General features: G+C 47.3%; 2 protein-coding genes across 5 annotated transcripts in view; one reads left to right on the forward strand and one right to left on the reverse strand.

Annotated features, from left to right (window-relative positions):
- The window catches only part of STARD8 (StAR related lipid transfer domain containing 8), a 71,225-nt gene extending 60,077 nt beyond the window's left edge, over positions 1-11,148 (forward strand). For all 4 annotated transcript variants that reach the window (XM_060276113.1, XM_060276112.1, XM_060276114.1 and 1 more), the window contains 8 exons: positions 604-763; positions 2,150-2,348; positions 3,608-3,818; positions 4,780-4,894; positions 6,190-6,414; positions 6,598-6,815; positions 7,557-7,733; positions 9,102-11,148. In XM_060276113.1, coding sequence (XP_060132096.1) covers positions 604-763; positions 2,150-2,348; positions 3,608-3,818; positions 4,780-4,894; positions 6,190-6,414; positions 6,598-6,815; positions 7,557-7,733; positions 9,102-9,219 — 1,423 coding nt within the window. In that variant the 3' untranslated portion in view covers positions 9,220-11,148. The remainder of the gene's footprint in view (positions 1-603; positions 764-2,149; positions 2,349-3,607; positions 3,819-4,779; positions 4,895-6,189; positions 6,415-6,597; positions 6,816-7,556; positions 7,734-9,101) is intronic.
- Positions 11,149-12,145: 997 nt separating this feature from the next.
- LOC118086305 (basic phospholipase A2 PLA-B-like) lies at positions 12,146-15,320 on the reverse strand (the record flags this gene model as incomplete). The annotated part of the gene is made up of 3 exons (XM_035117755.2): positions 12,146-12,644; positions 13,042-13,148; positions 15,028-15,320. Coding segments are annotated over 3 exons (570 nt in total), but the record flags the coding sequence as incomplete, so codon positions are not given.
- Positions 15,321-20,136: the final 4,816 nt, after the last annotated feature.

The following is a 20,136-nucleotide window of genomic DNA, read 5'->3' on the forward strand; positions in this document are numbered from 1 at the left end:
AGGGGCGCCGGAGCGATTGAGCGATCCGCGCACCACGGCGCCAGGGCGCCCAACCCGCTTAAGACGGCCCTGGGACCAGATGAGCCTTGAGTTGGTGCCTTCCAACTGTATGAACAACAAAGCAGAGAGCCCTGGGGACTCCCCTTCCTAGTCCATCCTTCTGATGCCAAGCTGCTGTATTCTTCCCTGCATTTGTTCAGTTTGTTTTAACCATAGGGTGGGGTTGTGTGTGTGTGTGTGTGTGTGTGTGTGTGCGCGCGCGCCAGGGGAGAAGAAGAGCTGGGCCGAATCCTGTTCATGCTGGGCAGGCAGCCCCTGGAGACACCCCCCCCCCCATCTCCTCTGCTTTCCTTTGACAGAATGGGGCAGGCATTCCCAGCAATGGCCCACAATCCCTTTATTTATTTTTCTATAGTATTTTCAATTAATTGAGCCATACAGCCCAAATAACAAAACTAAAGCTTCACAAAACAAAACACGTAAAAATGAAACCGAACTGAACCAAGGTCAGCAAATGGGATGCAAGAGAAAATGATAAAAGCTGGTTATCTGGATATTTGCAATTCCCTATTGAGCACCACCACCCCTTCTTTCCTCCGGCAGGGCGGTCCCGAAGTTCATGAAGAGGAGCAAGACCCCCAACTACAGGGACAAGAGCGTCTTTGGGGTCCCACCACTCGTCCACGTCCAGAGGACTGGACAACCGCTGCCCCAGAGCATTCAGCAGGCAATGCGCTACATTCGCAGCCAGTGTCTGGACCAGGTGAGGGGACCTCGGCAGGCTCAGCCGGGCTTTGCCTCAGCCACAGCCCCTCTGAAGTCTTGGGGTGACAGCAACCTGCCCCTGCGAGGGTCTGGTCTCCTGCAGCAGCCTTTGCCAACATATTCTCCTCTGGCTGCCTCAGATGGCAACACCCGCCAGCTCCATCCGGCAGGGCTGTTAGAACCATAGAATTGTAGGGCTGGGAGGGACCCAAAGGGTCATCCATTCCTGCCTCCCAGAGCTACAATTCCCAGAGTTCCCTGGGAAGAGGGATTGGCTGTCAAACCCCTCTGGGAAATGCAGCTCTGCCAGAATTATTACTTCTAAAAAGTGAGAACGCCATCCAACGATACACAGTTAAGGCCACATCTCTGGCAGGATAATGTAGTTATGGGGAGACAGGGTCTCTTTATAATGCCCTGGACTTGGAGCAAGGAGGTGCAGGGGGTTGTAGACCCATTTGGATTACTTGGAGCCTTGTAATACTGACATTTAGATATGGAAATTTGCTACGTTAGGTCCTAGACATCCCTTTTATTCCACGGTGTTGGCGATGATGCCTGGCATGTCATAAAATTCTACTCGGTATTGATCCAGAGTAGATTCCAATGTACAGTTAGCAAAGTAAAAACTTGAAGACATTGCAGGATTCCCCAAAAAAATAGACCAGAGGCAATTGTATTTCATCCAGCAGAGCTTGACTGCTACTGAAGGCAAATGAGCATAATGGTCACAAATCCAATACATTCAGGATTGCCACTGTCCATAAGAAATCCAGGTGCGGCAGACTTAATTTAAACTTACAATAACTTATAAGAGGACTAAACCTTAGCACTAAGCATTGTGTGTACAGAACACCACACCAGAAGGAAAAGAGATAGAAAGTGAAACCCAGGCTCCTTCTGGACTTTTATAGTCAGCCTGCCTTGAACAGAAGAGATGAGAGAACCATTTTAAGAAGCTGTACTCAGCTTCTCTGAAGGAATAACCCAAACATCATGAACCTTCTGTTTCTTTCTTTCACACAGAGAAGCTTCCAGAACCCTCTTGAATTAATTAGAATAGTAAAGATCTCTACACATCAGATCAATACTTTCTGTACTAAGAAATGCAAACTGCCATGACGTTCCATTTTAAAAAGCAGTTTTTAAACTGGAGGCCCCACAAATCAAACCTCCGCTGCAGAGTCCTGGTCTCTGGACACTCTGTGAGAATGTCTGGGAATCACAGAACTGCAGGACTAGAAGAGTCTTACTCTGCAAAGTCAGCGTGGCCAACATTTGGACTCCACACAAGAGAAGCCCTCAGAGCTCTTTGGCCTCAAGGGTTCTTGCATTTTCCTTTGTATGATCTTTCCCTCTCTCCTTCTCTGGGGTCTCCGAGCAGGTCGGCATTTTCCGTAAGTCTGGGGTCAAGTCCCGGATCCAGGCCCTGAGGCACATGAACGAAGCTTCCCCGGACCATGTGAGCTACGAGGGCCAGTCAGCCTACGACGTGGCCGACCTGCTCAAGCAGTACTTCCGCGACCTTCCAGAGCCCGTCTTCACCAGGAAGCTGATGGAGACATTTCTGCAGATTTACCAGTGTGAGTGGAGGAAGGGTTCTGGTTTTGTTTTGTTTTGTTTTTATGAACTTACTGGCAGGGGGGGGGGGGGACGGATGAGGAATTAGTTTATTTGTTTTATCTATACACCACCTTTGTCTCCAAAAAGCACAAGGTGACATACATGGTTATCTTTTCTATGTTTTTAGCTTTCTGTATTTACAGTATCTTTGTTGTTTTAATTTGCGTAAGCTATCTTGAGTCCTGGTCTGGGGAAAAGGAGGGATACAAAAATAAAATAAAATACAATAGTAGTAGTAGTAAATAAACAATCCTTTTGGAGCATCCCAGCATGACAGAAGAAGGCAGGAATTGCTTTGCATATTTTCCAGGAGGTAAATCATAAGGTTGACATCCAGCTGAGATGATGTGGGATATATATATATATGTATATGTGTGTGTATATATATATATATATATATATATATATATATATATATATATATATATATGTGTGTGTGTGTGTGTGTGTGTGTGTGTGTGTGTGTGTGTGTGTATGTATGTGTGTATATATATATATATATATATATATATATATATATATATATATATGACATGAGTGGCGCTGTGGTCTAAACCACAGAGCCTGTGGCTTGCTGATCAGAAGGTTGGCAGTTCGAATCCCCACAACGGGGTGGACAAACACCGGCTCCCTCGGCCTATAGAGCGAGATGAGCGCACAACCCCAGTCATCCGCAACTGTACCTAACGGTTAGGGGTACCTTTACCATATTTTTCAAAAATACAAATCCAATCTTTCCCAATAAATATGCATATTTTGACTTCCCCCACCGCTTTTGCCGTTTCTTATATTTTAACATTTGTAACACTGCATTTCCTTCATTATTCCAATTATTAATTACTCCCTAGTTTTCCTTTAGCATTAATTTTGACTGTTTGTTTTAAGTTAATCCTGCTAATGAATTTATATGTGTACAGTAACATTTCAAATAAGCCACAAATTTCTTTGATAATGCCCCCCTCCCCGTAGGTTTTGCCATTTCAGCATTAGTTTAGTCTGCCACTCCTCCTTGGTTGGTACAGAATCTTCTTTCCATCTCTGAGCAGAAATCATCATGGCTATGGTCCTGGCTATGGTCCAGTCTGGCAAGTTATTTGGCCCTCGATGACGAGAAACAGGACCAAGTGGGCCAGGGGCGTAGGTGATCTGGGTTATGGATTTTGGAATGGGGTTTGGGGATCCAGCCTTGACATCGTCCTCTTCCTCCCCCTCCTTCCAGTTGTGCCAAAGGACCAGCGTCTGCCAACAGTGCAGGCAGCCATTGCGCTGATGCCTGACGAGAACCGGGAGGTGCTGCAGACACTGCTCTACTTCCTGAGCGATGTGGCCTCCGCCCAGGAGAACCAGATGACGGCCGGGAACCTGGCGGTCTGCCTGGCCCCCTCTGTTTTCCACCTCAACGTCTCCAGGAAGGAGAGCACTTCTCCCAGGTGAGGTGGTGGGCACCTGGCTGCGGGCACCACCTAAGACAGACTCGGGATCACCAACAGCAGGTTGCGAGGTTCTGCGACACCCGAGGCCATGGGGGACCCCATAAAGGCTCTCTCTCTCCTGTGCAGTGGTGAGCCATGGTTCTTGCATCGGAGGGGGTTGGGATGGATGACCCTTGAGGGTCCCTTCCAACTCTACAGTTCTGTGATTCTGCAAACTTTGCCCACAGCTCCTTCCCCCTGAGCATGTCCCCAGCACCTAGGCTCCCTGTTGATTGTCACGCATCTGAGATGGAACAGCCTCCCTCCATGGAAGGGCCGCTGCTGCTGGGAATCCTGGGTGCCCCCCTCGTGGCGCACAGAAAGGTTTTGGCCGATTTGTGGCAGTCGTGCAAGAGTTTCATGGGCCGAGCCTTTTTAAAAGAAGGAGGGGCAGGTTGTTCTTCGTCTTGGTCACCAGGTGGTTAGAAAACAGTACCTAAGGGGTTTTTATTAAATAGGGTTACCCTATTTCAAAAAGCGAAAATCCTGACTCAAAGGTTTTTGAGCCTTTTTAGCTCAACAAAAGGAAGTTTCGGAGCTATTTTTAAGGAAATTCGCCAAAAATACAACACTTCTGACATGGATTACCTTACGCCCAGGTTTCCTCAGACATTTTTACCAATATTTGGAAATTCCACCCGGAAGCTATTTCCAACTAGTGAATCCCAGATATGTTCAGAAAATTCTGGACGTGACGGTGTGACAGCCCTATATTAAAAATAATTTAAAAATTCATGCTGACTCCCCACCTTCCATTTTCATGGTTGGAGGAGGCTTGCTTGCTTGCTTTGGCGTGGTGGCAGCCTGGGAGAGGGTGATCTGGCCTTTGCTCAGGGTGGGCAATGCATGGTGGCCAAACGTTTACCTCAAAGCTCTTTCCCCTTGTCTCCTGTCTCCTCTCCCTCCTCACCCTGGTCAGGATGATTCACAAGCGAGCCACGGTGGGCAAACCCGACCACAAGGACCTGAATGAAAACATGGCCGCCACCCAAGGCCTCTCCCACATGATCACGGAGTGCAAGAAACTATTTCAGGTACTGGTGCTTGGCTCAGTTTTCTTGTTGTTGCTATTCTAACTTCTCAATTAGCACTTTATCTTTGAAGAGGGTAACCGAAATTTGCATGATAAAGACTGACTGTGCACCTGCTTCTAGCGGCTGGAATGACCATCCCTCCATTTTGGAGAAACTTAGACAGGGTCAATCGTACTACAGTGGTACCTCGCAGGACGAATTTAATTCGTTCTGCGAGTCAATTCGTTTTGTGAAAAATTCGCCTTGTGAATCGCGGTTTCCCATAGGAATGCATTGCAATTTCCTTCTTTGCCCATAGGAACGCATTAATTAAATTTCAATGCATTCCTATGGGAAACCGCGATTTGCAAGATGAATTTTTCGCAAAACTAATTCGTCTTGCGAGTCACCTTCAGATCGCAAGACCCATTCGTCTTGCAAAAAATTCGTCTCGCAGGGCATTCGTCTTGCGAGGTACCACTGTATTTGACACACTAAAGTGTGGGATAGTGCCCTGTCGGGGGCGGGGAGGGGGTACAGCTAGCCAATAAGCTGAGAGCCCTTTGGGGCCAGAGGGGGGGGGGAAGGACGGTTTTGTACTTGTTTGGTCTGACTTTATTTCATTCGTAAGCAAGGAGGAACATGGCCCAGGATCCCCTTTGGACTACAAACGAGTTTGGCTGCTATTGTGACCCAGGGCATTTGAATACTTAAATTGCTTTCCCTTGATATAATAGGCAGCTCCATGCTTTGTAACCCTGTCTTGTTTAAGCCTTATGCCTATTGCTATAAATAGTTACGGTCGCTACATTCCACGCACTCACATGCCTGTGGTTTGTTTATTTTGGCTTCATTTTGTACCTGTTTTTCATTCGGCGGTAATTGTGTATGGACTATGTTTATTGTCATCAGATCCTGTTTGATAACACTGCATTTTGCAGAATTTTGTAGGATCTGTTTTTGGAAAATTAATAATAACAGTAATAATAATAGTAGTAGGAGTAGGAGTAATCATAATACTATTTAAGAACATCAGAAGAACCATGCTGGATTAGGTCAGTGGCCCATCTCTTCCACCATCCTGTTTTCACAGTGGCCTGGAGCAAAATTTACCCGGCTCCTAAAATGTCCCAGATCTGCTGCATTTACTCTAATTAGATCAGCCCTCCATTCCCCTCCCTAGCTTCCTTTGGCCTATATGGGACAGATTCAGACAACCATTGCGCACCCAGCATGATTCCCCAGGGGATTCCTGTTTTTGCAGGGAATCCAGTCTCTTTCCGCATCTGCTAACAGCCATGGATTTGCCTCTCCAGATCCCCCAGGACGTGATGCTCCAGCTTTGCAACTCCTACTTGGCAGCGGACACCCAGCCTCTCTCCTTCTCTGAGCTGATGGGCCGGAACCTGCAAGGGGAAGGGCGGGATTCCCGGGTTGAGTTGGAAGTCAGTATCCAAAGCCTACTCAAGGAGTCCTTCGATCGCTTCAAGGGGTGGCTTGGCATGCCTGGACCCCTCAACACGGAGATCTCCTGCAAGAAGGTAAGGGGAGATGGGAGGCTGGACGCTCCTTCGTTGCAGGTTTGCAAACAGAGGTGCAACCTGGAGTCCTTGAGCTGAGATGCCCGCCTTGCAGGGGGTTGGGCTGGATGACCCTCAGGGTCCCTTCCAACGCCGCGATTCCATGATTCTACAAAAGGACACCTTGCCTCCCTGTCTGCTCAGGTGGGGGATGGGCACCCCCTGCGCCTGTGGAAGGTGTCCACGGAAGTGGAGGCGCCCCCTCAGGCGGTGCTTCAGCGGGTGCTCCGGGAACGGTGCCTGTGGGACGAAGACCTCCTGCAGGAGAAAGTGATGGAGGCCCTGGACCACAACACGGAGGTCTACCACTACGTGACGGACAGCATGGCGCCCCACCCACGGCGAGACTTCCTCGTCCTCCGGTGAGAGCCAGGAAATATCAGTGCATCTCACTTGCCCCATTTCCAGCAGCTGTTCGCTAGCCAACCCACCCACCCCCCACCCCACCCCGGTCAGAAGCACCGCTGCCTCTGGACACAGAGGAAACCCTCTTTTAAAGCCATCTAGGTTAGCGGACATCCCTGCCTCCTGTAGGAGCGAGTTCTGTAGTTTAACAATTGCGCTGCGCAAAGAAATTTTTCTTTCTCTTTTCTCTAGCCTGAACCTTCCAACATTCAGCTTAATTGAATGTCCCTGAGTTCTAGTGTTATGCGGTCCCACACCTACTTCTATAAACTTCTATCATGTCGCCTTTTGCTCGTGTTTCTTCTAAACTGAAAAGTCCCAACCTTTCCTCTCAGGGGATTTCCTCCACCACCACCACCCTTGATCATTTTGGTTGCTCTTTTCTGAACCTTTTCCCACTCTAGCAATATCCTTTTTGTTTTTAAATTCATTTTTATTAAAGATTTTCTTCTCAATCTTTAATAAAAACGAATTTAAAAACAAAAAGGATATTGCAAAGTTGGAAAAGGTTCAGAAAAGAGCAACCAAAATGATCAAAGGGATGATACAGCCTGAACTACACCTGGGATTCCAAATGTGATTGCACCATACATTAGATTTGTATCATGATATTGGCAGTTTTCTTTTCCATTCCTGCCCTATTGATCCACAGCCTGACTGTTTCTGCTCACCCGTTTTGTTTTGTTTTTCCTTTGCAGTAAATGGCGCTCGGACCTGCCCCGAGGAGGCTGCCTCCTTGTGTCCTTATCCCTGGACCATAAGACGTTGCCCCTGGAAGGTGGGGTCAGGGCAGTGGTCCTGACCTCCCAGTACTTGATGGAGCCCTGTGGGATGGGGCGCTCCAGAGTGACCCATATCTGCCGCGCAGATCTCAGGTGAGCTGTCTGCCCAAGCCTATAAAATCATAGAATTATAGAGTTGAAGGGTACTGTCAGAGGCGTGCGGCTACTCGCGAGTAAAGATGCTCCACTCCGTCTTCCTTTTTAAGGTTTTATTATGCATACTATTTACAGTGCAAAGAACTCAGCAAACATGACTGCCTAGTCCAGGCATCCCCAAACTGCGGCCCTCCAGATGTTTTGGCCTACAACTCCCATGATCCCTAGCTAACAGGACCAGTGGTCAGGGACAATGGGAATTGTAGTCCAAAACTTCTGGAGGGCCGAAGTTTGGGGATGCCTGGCCTAGTCCGTGTCAGAACCCCACAATGGCTTCTTCCGGGTTTTCTTCCAACATAAAAGCCTCGGCACCCCAAAGCGCCGCCCTCTAGCCCTACAGGTGGCCGCTCACCTCAATTCTGGCATTGGAGGGAACGGCCTTCCCTCCAGCTGTTCTGCGCTCTCTGGCTTTCCCAGCTCCTCCTCCCCTGCTCCTCTCCCATGGCGCTGCTGGGGCTCTTTCATCTGCGACAGCCCTGAAGCCCCCTGTATGTGTGTCCCCTGACAGATACCCTCAAAGGTCCTCTAGTCCAACCCTCTGCAATGCAGGAATCTCAGTTAAAACATCCCTGGCAGATGGCCATCTGACCTCTGCTTAAAAACCCCCAACTAACAAAGCAATTGAAATGTCCCCTGCACTTTCACTACTTGGGCTTGGAATCCTGTCTGCTCATGATTATACTAAAGATGGCCTCTTAGCCTTTCTGTTGACTGCTGCTCATATGGACATAGCCAGATGTTGGAAAATTAGCGATGGGCTGAACATTGATTCGTGGTATAAGAGAGTATGGTCAATAGCATTGGCTGAGAAACTAACATGCCAAGTGAGAGCGGCAAAGGGCAAACACAGTCCATATTCCTTTTATAACTTATGGCAAATGTTTATTGAATACATCAATAGTTCAGACTGTGGCAGGAATCCGTCCATGTGGCGTGATCTCTAAGAGTAGTCCAATGAAACTTTAACGCATGGCATGATATAAAAGTCTGCAATTTTATCAGGACAAGTTACTTGTTGTTTACTATTGTGACAATTGTTTTGTCAAAGCTTATCTTCTGTACCATGAAAATAAACAAAAGCAGTTTTTGTTTTTTGTTTTTTTTTGTAACCCTCCAACGAAGGAGAGCCCTCCACCAAGTCCGTTCCACTGTCCAACAGCTAAAGCCCTTGCAGATTGCCCGGGTATCTCCCTACTCCTCCTGAGACTTTGATGGAGTCTCAGTATCAATGAACAGGGAATTCCGCTTGTGCAGCGTGGAAGATGCCCCCCCCCCTGCTAACCTGCTGCTCTTTTGTCTTTCCAGGGGACGGTCTCCAGACTGGTACAACAAAGTTTTTGGCCGCCTCTGCGCCATGGAGCTGGCCAGGATCCGAGACTCTTTCCCGGCACTTGACCCAAGTGGTCCAGAGACAAAGATCTGAAGGGGGCTTCTGGCACTCTTGGAGGCTCTTGGAACGTGGGGTGGCTTCAGCCTTCGCTAGAGGGGAGGAGCTTTTCCAGGTGCCTGAACACCTGCGAACTGAGCAGCTTCTACCCCTCTTGTCCAGAAACGTCAGCTCTTCAAGGCTCAGCTGCCCCGGGGAGCAGAAAGGTCTCCGCTCGTGACGGCGCCCTTTCCTGGTTGAGCAGCGTGCTTCATGTCTGGGAAGCCATCTTGGATGTTCCTTCCTAAAGCCTCTGAGGGGCTGTCCATCCGTCCACCCACTCCCCACACCACCAATGGATCCAGCATTCAGATACCCATTTAGCTGTGATTCCTGCATTGCAGGGGGTTGGATTGGATGACCCTCGGGGTCCCTTCCAACTCAATTCCAGGGGAAAGGAGAAGAGCTGGGCCACAGGGGGGGGGGAGTTGGGCAAGGAGTATCTCCATCGGCAAATCTTCTAAGGTTGTGGGCTGGCAAGGAGGTCTACCACCGGCCGAAGGAAGATAGTCCTAGGCTAGGTGGACCCAACCGTCTGATCCAGCTAAATAAACTAGTTCTGGGTTGGATTTGATGACCCTCGAGGTCCCTTCTTCCAACTCTACAGTTCTGTGATTCTATGACGGCAGGATTGACGGAGATGGCGTGCAGAGGGATGCCAGAGGAGGGCAAAGTTGTCTACACAAGTCAGGGGGATGACGCTGCAGGGAGCGGGGGAGGTTAGTTGGTGGTCAAGTGTGTGTAGGAGGCATTATTGCAGGATGAACAGCCGTGTTGTAGCACATGGGGGGCAAGAGTGTATGTACATGTGTAGGAGAGGGAGAGAGGGAGCCAGAAAAACATTATTTTATTCCCATTTGCTGCCATCATTCCTGCATTGCAGGGGGTTGTGCTTAAGATGACCCTCTGGGTCCTTTCCAACCCTATGATTCTTTATCACATGAGTGGCACAGAACTGGCAACTGAGTCCAAGTGTTTCTACCTTTGCATGGGAATCCTTTCACTTAACATGACAAAGAGCCCATTGGCTCAGATATATTTGATGCTATTCTTGGCAAAAAACAAAGGGCGGTGGATGCAGATGAGTGTGACCAAAGCCTGGGGTCTTGCGTCCTCTGAGGACTCGTGTCTTGCTCTTGAATGCCAACTACATGATTCCATGGGGGGGGGGAAGAGACTTCACTGCATCCTCCATCAGATGGCTGTGGTCCTCTGATCTTTCACAATTAATAGTTTGACATTGGCTAACCTTGGCCTGTAATTAACTCAGTTTTTATTTTTCTTCCCGTAACCGGGGGTCCAACTGACTAGGCAGCATTCCAGCTGGAAGGCATGAGAACTTTTCCAATTTTTTTTAGAGATCTAACTGTGTCTGTTTGCAGGTGATCAATTCAACGGCTCTTGTCAACTCTTGCACTGCAGAGGATAAGACGAGGGGACTTTGGGGGGATCCTTCCAACTCTTACAATCCTATGATTCTATAAATCATTGGAGGTTTTTAAAACTGAGGTTGAATGGCCCACTGTCAGGGATTCTTTAGCTGTGATTCCTGCGGAAGGGGGGGTCAGACTAGATGACACTTTGGGATACCTTCCAACTCTACAATCTTTGGATTCTGTGAACTCAAATAGAAATAACTGATGTAGCATTTGTGGGGGTATTTTTTTGTCTTACTAATACCTTGGGGGGCTGTTATTTCTCTAATCAATTTTTCCTTTCGCACCTATAAATATTGTACAGTTGTAATATTTAATATATAACTTGAGTGGGAGAGCATTTGGACAGAGGTGTGTGTGTGTGTGCGTGCGTGCGAGAGGAAAAAGCGTATTTTGTATTTAACGTTTTTTTGTACTAAAGCCGTTGCGGGGTGTCAAGAGGAGAGAGGAAACTTCCTGTCTCTGTGTAATAAATAAAGTACTAACCTGGTCACTGGCTGCTGATGAATATGATTATTACAACACCTAAAAGACAGTGTTACAAACAAAATTACAGAAATAAGGCTGGTCCTAAAAAATATAAATCCCAAATGTCGGAAACCAGGGTAAAGCCATGCATTTGCTAGAAACTGTTCAATGTAGGCACACCTCTGCAGGGAAGGATTTCAAGAGCTTATGGGCCACCACAGGGAAGGCCCTTTCCCACCCTACACCCTGCCAAGATGTAATATCAGAGCCTTCGTCTATAACAGCCATCCCCAAACTTCGTCCCTCCAGATGTTTTGGACTGCAATTCCCATCATCCCTGACCACGGGTCCTGTTAGCTAGGGATCATGGGAGTTGTAGGCCAAAACATCTGGAGGGCCGCAGTTTGTGGATGCCTGGTCTATAATCTTTGAGAATTCTTGGAGGAAAGGTCCCTGAGGACTGGAAGTGGGCCATCTGCAAAAGGGGGGCGGGAAGAGAAGACCCAGGCAACTGCCAGATGGTCAGCTTGGTGGTGATAGAAAGGTAATAGAACATAATTAAACAGTCATTCTGTGAATGCTTAGAAAAGAATGCTGTGACTACTAAGAACCAAGCATAGGTTTTGAGTTACAAGCTTGGTAGATCAGGGGAATGCTGTGGACGTAATGTATCTTGATTTCAATACTTAGAATACCATGGTATTCTTGCAGAAAAGGTGGTAAAATGTGGGCTGGACAATGCTACTGCTATGGGAATTTGCAGCTGGTTAACTGACCAAACCCAAAGAGCGCTCACTAACGGTTCCTCGCCATCCTGGGACAGGTGGGGTGCCACAGGGTTCTGTCCCAGGCCTTGTGTTCTTCAATATCTTTGTAAATGACTTGAAGGACTTTGCAGATGACGCCATGGGAGAGGTAGCTTAATGGGCCAAGGTTCTGACTCGGAACACAGCCATTTTATAGGTAGACCCCCCTACTGTTCATGTTAATAAACAGATTAATAAATAAATAATGGTTTATTGCTGCCCGCCCCACATTTCCAGCAATAGATAATCTTGGATTTAGTCCTTGGGGCGAGGAGAAGCACTCAGACGCCAACACATCAATTTTGCAAATTATGATGCGGCTCGTGTGGAGCGTCCCTTTGACATCAAAACGTGAACTTTGAAATGCAGAGATTTCAAAAATTCCGATCAATAAATGCTGCTGACTGTGGAATCCACGCAGAAAAACCACACACAACCCCCCACATTTCCGCTCTGGTCCTCTTTCCCACGGGAGAGATTGCCCCCTCAAAGCAATCCCCTGCGTCAAGCCTGCATCCGGTTTGCCTGCTTCTCGGGCTTTCCTACTTCGGCTTCTTGCCGCCTATACATGGAGGGGTGACTTCTTTGCACAAGACGTAGGGGTAACGGTGGTATTTCTTGTTGTACGTCTTGGCATGCCTTCGGAAGCAGACGGACGCACGCCGGTCGCATTCGCATGCCAGGATGGCACAGTGGGAATTGTTTCTGTACTCTGCAGAGGCAAAAGCAGCGAGGAGACGTCAGACTCGCAGCATGCAAAGCTTCCTTTTGACTGGAACCTCATATGAGAATTCCCTTTGTACCGTAGGCCGGTGTCTAAACACATTCACACACACACACACACCCTCTCCATCCTCCACCCAGGCAAGCAACAAGTATTGACAGAGTTTGAGGACATTTTTTTGGCCAAGCTAAACTTCTCCAGGAGGACAAGAAGCAAAGCCAGGTAAAGTTCAGCTCAGGGAAAGTTCGGCAGGCCTGATCAAGACCACCAGAAATAAATGGGGGGCATATCTAGAGACAATTCTGTGGAATGGTTCTGTGAATGGCCTCCTAAAGGGAAGGTGGGCAAAGGAAAATAAACCCAAATTCTTCTGTCCTCCACTCACCACAGATAATATCGTCATTGATGATCAGGTATCTGTAGTGATCAATATATGGGTGGCACTGCAGGCTGTGTAGACCCTGATAGCAGCAGTCATGTTTATAGCAGCACCTGGGGGGGGGGAGAAAAGGGGGGGAGAATGCAGGGGGAGGAAGGCCTGCTGGCAGGAAGCCCCGTTGAGATTTTGAGAATGGTGGTGTCCTCCCTCCCTCCCTCCACTGAGCTGCTAACCTTTCATTTAAAAATAAAATAAAATATTGTTATTACTATATTTATTTACATCCCACAGTTTACCAGACAGGCACTCAAGGTGGCTTAGACCTAAAATAGAAAATGGCTAAAAGCTAGAGGGAAAAGCAATAATTAAAAAAAACAATTAAGCAGTTAATAGAAATGTGTGTTACAGGTAGGTAGCCGTGTTGGTCTGACGTGGTCAAAACAAACAAACAAACAAAAATTACTTCCAGTAGCACCTTAGAGACCAACTAAGTTGGTCATAGGTATGAGCTTTTGTGTGCATGCACACTTCTTCAGATACATTCAGAAATGTGTGTGTTAGAGAACTACCCGTGTTTCTCACATTTTAAGACACCGTCTTATATTTATTTTACTCAATAAAATATGCCTATGGCTTATTTTGGGGGGGGGGGTGTCTTTTTTTTTTACTAACCGGTAAGTTGCTGCTGCTGCTGCTGCTGCTCAAGCGCCGACAAAGCGCCCAGCAGCGCGCGCCACATGGAGCCCCGAGCCACTGGTACAGAGCACTGCTGGGTCCCACTGGCTCGGGGTGCTCCGCGTGGCGCTGCTGGGCACTTTGTCGGCGCTTCAGCGGGGCGCGCTGTTGGGTCCCGCTGGCTCAGGACTCCACGTGGTGCGTGCTGTGGGCCCCGCTGAAGCGCCGACAAAGCGCCCAGCAGCGCCACGCGGAGCACCCCGAGCCAGCGGGACCCGCTGAAGCGCCGACAAAGCGCCCGGCAGTGCTGTGCAGAGCGCCCCGAGCCGCAGGAGGAGGATTCAAAGTGCTACAGAGCACTGCTGGGTCCCGCTGGCTCGGGGTGGTCCGCATGGCGCTGCTGGGCGCTTTGTCGGCGCTTCAGCGGGGCCCACAGCACGCACCGCGTGGAGTCCTGAGCCAGCGGGACCCAGCAGCGCGCCCTGCTGAAGCGCCGACAAAGTGCCCAGCAGCGCCACACGGAGCACCCCGAGCCAGCGGGACCCAGCAGTGCTCTGTAGCACTTTGAATCTCCTCCTCCTCCTGTGGATCGGGGTGCTCTGTGCGGCACTGCCGGGCACTTTGTCGGTGCTTCAGCTGGGTCCCGCTGCCTTGGGGCTCCACACGGCGCGCGCTGCTGGGTGTTTTGGCGAGGCCCTCCAGAACTGCACTTAGCACTATGGCTTATTTTGGGGGTATGTCTTGTATTTTTTCAATGCATGAAAATCGTGCCATGGCTTATTTTATAGGCACGTCTTAAAATGTGAAAAACACGGTATTAAATCATGCAGATAGCTACACTGAAAACAGCAGAGCACCAGCCCTTTCCTTAAAAACAGTCTAAACATGGAAAAGAAAGCTGCCAATATCATGATACAAATCTTTGTACACACTGATATAGAACTCAGCTACACTAGTACCGGTACAAAAAGAGTGTTTTAAATGCGTTATAACACTGTGACACCAGGTGGCGATGTAGCGTTCAGTCTTGAGTGGCCCTCAGCCCTGAGGTTTCCCCAGCCCTGTCCTAACAGAGGGAACTAGGTTTGAGCTGGTTAATCAGCCCTCTTCTTCACCCACGTACGCTGACAGCATCACAGGGAGAGATGTGTTGTTGACGCTCGCTGGTTTCTGGCGCACCAGACCCCACCTACCAGGAATATCTGGCATCACCTGGGTGGGCTCCTGTGAGCAAAGCCGCCGCCCCCCACCCCGTCTGGCTGAGTGAGGCTCGTGGTGGCTTTGTGGAGGCCCAGGGAGTCACGCCGGCCAACTCACATGTCCGTCTGGTCCCTCGGCTTCCCTCTCCCGCCCTTTCCGCAGTAGCACCCGTACCCGTTGAAGGTGATGAGGGCGTTTTTGTGGGTAATCCTCTCGATCATCACCTTGAAGTTGAGCAGGCTGCCGTGGATGACGGACAGAGCTGGGAAGGGGACAAGCAGCAGCAGCAGGAGGAAAACAGGCGGGGGTCCCCTGTCATGGTCCACATTTTGGAGTGAGAAAGTGCAAAAAGCCCACCTCGGCCAGGATCTGGTCCAGGGACAGGAGAGCAGTTCAATGCCATCCACATGTCATGGCAGGTGCCCCTATTTCCAAAGCAATGCTCAAATCGAAACACGGATAGCCTTCGAAATTTGCACTTAGCTGGATTTTGCAACGTATCTCACCCGCTCGTGATCCAGCGGATCCCAGGCTGGCTCAGCCCCTCCATTTCCCCACCTATGGAGCAGCGCCTTCTGCCAGTAGGGACCCCCCTGGGGGCACCTCTGCCCGCCCACCCACATTTGGCAGGTAGGAAGGGGTTGCTGGCTGCACCAGTGGATGGATGTCTCAGCCGCTGACAGGATCAAACCCTTTCCAGCACAAGATGGGCTGGGATGGCTCTCTTTCTTTCTTTCTTTCTTTCTTTCTTTCTTTCTTTCTTTCTTTCTTTCTTTCTTTCTTTCTTTCTTTCTTTCTTTCTTTGTTTCTTTTTACTTAAATGATTTCTAGCCCACTGTTCAACCAAAGATGGTATCTGGGTGGGGTCCAATCAGATCAATGGATACTGCCCAGTTTACTGGAGGGTTGCTGTCTGTCAGTGCTGACAATACCGATCCGGAGGGGGACCAAGGGCCTGACTCAGCACAAGGCAGCTTGCTGAGAAAAAGGGGCATCTGGTAGCAAAAGTAAGTGAGGAGCTTTTTAGCACTTACCACCCGCCCCCAGGATAGCAATCAGGAGAAGTCGCCTCATTGTCTGAGGAAAACCAGAAGCGGAAAAAGGAAGAAGTAATTCCCACATCAGCTGATAACCTGAGGAACAAAACCACGGATTCATCACATTAAGAATCGTAACATCACTTTACATTTTGCGAACTGTCACAAAAATAGTTTCCGTTTTTGACTTCCTCTCTAGCCCCCACCCTGCTTTGCCACTGGCCTTGTCCATTTTGACCAGGGAAAGGTGGCCGAAAAAGGTAGTTCTCAGGCTGGAAAAGGGCTCCTTGCTTTGAAACAGCCACCCTTGCCCTGGTGCCCTCCAGATGTTTATTATTATTTGCTACATATCTGCTAGCCCCAAAGTAACTTACCTTAAAGCCAGGTAGTCCGTGTTGTTGGACTACAACTCCCATAGTCTTTGGGCTGGGGCTGATGGGAGTTGTAGTCCAACAGTGCCTGGCGATCACGAGTTTGGGGAAGGGCTGGTCTAAGAGGGCTGGGCCTTTCATAAAACTAGAACTCCTATATGTGTCACATGTCTCAACATTTGGGCAGCAATCTTGGGGTCTCTGCACCAAAATTTCACTCTCTGGAGGTTTCTCTGTGAACTAGAGATCCTCACTTGATATACTTCAGATGCTGGGGGGTTGGGGGAGGGATTTCAGGAGTGTCTCTGCAGATGATCTGAATAACCAGGCAGGTTTAAGAGAAGAGGCTACCCTTCAGATATCCAAGGGTGCAGAAATTAAATGGATTTAAATGCCTTTAGAAGTGCTTTGAATTCAGCCTGGAAATTAGAAAGAAATTTGACGTATGGAGGAAATTAAAATTATCATTTATGGGTAGAATTTCAGTTATTAAGATGTGCGTGGTACCCAAAATGAATTTCCTTTTCCAAAACCTCCCTTTGCTGGGAACCGAGAAGTACTTTAGTGATTGGAAAAGAGACATCGCGGAATTCATTTGGAACGGGAAAAACCCCCGGATAAAATATAAGATTTTAATAGATCATAAGGATAGAGGGGGATATGGCCTCCCAGATTTGGAAATTTATCACAACTCAGCGGCATTAGCCTGGATCAAAGAATGGGTAGAGTTAAAGAATTTTGATGTATTAGATTTAGAAGGTGATGGGCTAGGACACGGCTGGCATTATTATATGATGAAAGATAGAGTAGATAAGAGGAACATTTTTATGTTCCATATTATTAGAAAGTCATTACTGAAAGTTTGGATAAAATATAGGAGATTTTTCGAACCAAAAACGCCCTGATGGCTTTCCCCAGCCGAGTTATTGGCAGTAAGGAGACGCAACATGGACGGTACCTGGCCTACATACCGTATGCTCCTGGAGGAAAAAGAAGGAGCAGTGAAATTAAAAGAATATATAGAAGTAAAGCATTATTTAAATACGTGGCTGGATTATTTTCAAATTAATCAGAGGTTACAAGTGGATAAGAAAGTGGGATTTGAAAAAAGTAAGTCAAATTTGGAAGAAATTTTAATTGAAAACAAAGGAAATTACATATCAAAATTATACCAGATATTATTAAAATGGGAAACAGAAGAGGAACTAACAAAAAATTACATGATCAAATGGAGCCAGGACCTGGGGAAGACAATCAGCATACAAAAATGGGAACAATTATGGAAAAGAGATTCGAGATTTACTCCTAATTACGATTTGATAAAGAATTTATACAAAATGCAAAATCAATGGCATTTAACGCCGGCCAAACTAGCTAAAATGTACCCAAGTGTAAGTAACATCTGCTGGAGATGCCGTAAAGAAATAGGGACATATGTTCATGTATGGTGGAGTTGTGATCTTATCAAGGAATTCTGGGAGTTAATTTATAAAGAATTGAAGAAAATTTTGAAATACTCTTTTAAAAAACAACCAGAAATCTTCCTGCTAGGAATGTTAGGAGAGGACATAAAACCTATAGACAGATGTGTAGTGAGTTACGCGGTGACCTCAGCAAGACTCTTAGTGGCAAGAGCATGGAAATCCCAAGAAATCCCAAAAAAGGAGGATTGGCTACAAAAATTAATATCATACTATAATGTAGCAAGAAAACATGAAATATTGAAAGAAGCAAATTTGGAGGACAATGTAAGGAAATGGGAATCACTTACCGTTTATTTCAGTATATATATAGACAAACCGTCTCTCCTCTCTGATGCAACAGAGCTCTAGGAATATGAAGAAAGTAAATTAACTATATAGATATATACATATATAGATATCATTGACATTGTAATATTATTATTATTAGTATTATTAGTATTATTATTATTGTTAAGTGAAAGTTATAAAAAAGAAGTAAGTACCTACTGTATAAAACTGTATAAAACGGTGTGTGCGATTGAAAACAACTATAATATGGATAAGTCTAATTTAGGTTGTGAAGGAACAGGGGTAGGGGTAGGATCAGGGGTGGGGGGAGGGGAAGGGGATTTTGTTTGTATTCGGTATTTTGTTGTTGTGTCTTGTTTTTGCCTTGTTGGTTGTTTTTTTTAATTGTTGTATATGTACAAATTATTAATAAACTTTATTTTATTTTTTTAAAAAAAGAATTCAGCCTGGAAACCAGTCAGAAGCCGGTGCGATTGTTTCAACAGCAGAGTGATACGCTCCTTTCACAGACCCTTCAAAATTCCCTATTTTCCTGGGATGTCCCTGAGTTAGAGAAGCTGTCCCAGTTTCTGATTTGATCCCAGAATGTCCCACTTTTCCTTAGGATGTCCCTATTTTCATGGGAGAAATGTTGAAGGATATGGAGTTATCCGACCCCTCAGCATAGCTGCCAAGTACCCCGTATTTCCCAGGAAACTCCGTTTTTCCTTACCGTTTCAGCTCCTCTCCCATTAATCTCCCTTATTTTGGCTCCTGTCAGTGGCCATTTTTCTGGTGTCACTTTGCCCATCGAGGGGCACCGAAAATGGCCGGTGCCGGCACCGGAAGTTGCGTCTATGCACTTCCGGACATGCGTAGGTGCGACTTCCGGCGCCAGCCATTTTTGGTGCCCATCGATGGGCAAAGCAACACCGGAAGTTGCGTCTACGCACTTCCGGACATGCGTAGAAGTTACTTTCGGCGCTAGCGCCGCCCATTTTTGGTGCCCATAGATGGGCAAAGTGACACCGGAAGTTGCGTCTACGCAACTTCCGGTGTCGCGTGGCTGCTGATCCCGGATTTCTCCGCGAGAGACTTGGCAGGTATGCCCCTGAGCCATCTGAAGACAATCCTGCATATGGCAGGTTTTGTTTTTTGTTTAAAAAAAGATTAATGTTTTATTATATGTTGGAAGCTGCCCGGAGTGGCTGGGACAACCCAGCAAGATGCGTGGGGTATAAATAGTAAAATTATCGTTATGGAATGTTCCTCTTCAACCAGGCCTTGGGCTGATTAATATTCTACAGCCTTTTGAATGTGTCTGTGGCAAGGGTGGGGTTGTTATTTTGCCATTTTGTTTTACTTATTTACCCGTTTTTATCCTGTATTTTCATCCGAGAAATGTTGGAGGATATGCTGTCACATTCTGGGCCAGTGGAAGATTCCAGGCACTTTTCCAGAGCAGCCCCAAAGAGAACACTTTGCAACAGAGGTCCAGGGCCTCCCCAAAGCAGCAGGGTTGGCTGATAACAGTTAGAAGTAATGCACATTTCCAGCTAAAGAACGGAGAAGTAATTTTTAACCCAGAGTCTAATATTACCTAACTTCACCATGGCACCGTGATAGGCCAGATATAACATAAACAATGGGCCGGCCATATTTGCAGATGCAAAGAACAGACACCAAGGCACGCTCATGCCATACATTTAAAACACTGTGATACCACTTTATGTCATGGCTTCTCCCAAAGAATTCTGGGAGCTGCAGTTTGGGAAGGATGCTGAGAATTGTTAGGAGATTCCTGTTCCCTTCACAGAACTACAGTTTCCAGAAAGGTTTAACAGTCAATCTCTCTTCCCAGAGAACAGCACCCACATTGTGCTCTTGATTTCTTTCAGACCCAATTTGTAGCAACCTCCAATAAATGTGCCAGGGACATTCCTATATAAAAGTACCGTTATAAATACAGTATATAATTGCAAAGCAGCACTATTTCCCACTGGAGCAGAGCATTAACAAACACCACATGAGAAACTGAAAGTTCTGGATTTGCATACAATTAAGCCC

The sequence above is a fragment of the Zootoca vivipara genome, chromosome 6 (genome assembly GCF_963506605.1).
Source record: "Zootoca vivipara chromosome 6, rZooViv1.1, whole genome shotgun sequence".
In the NCBI taxonomy this organism is placed as follows: domain Eukaryota; kingdom Metazoa; phylum Chordata; class Lepidosauria; order Squamata; family Lacertidae; genus Zootoca; species Zootoca vivipara.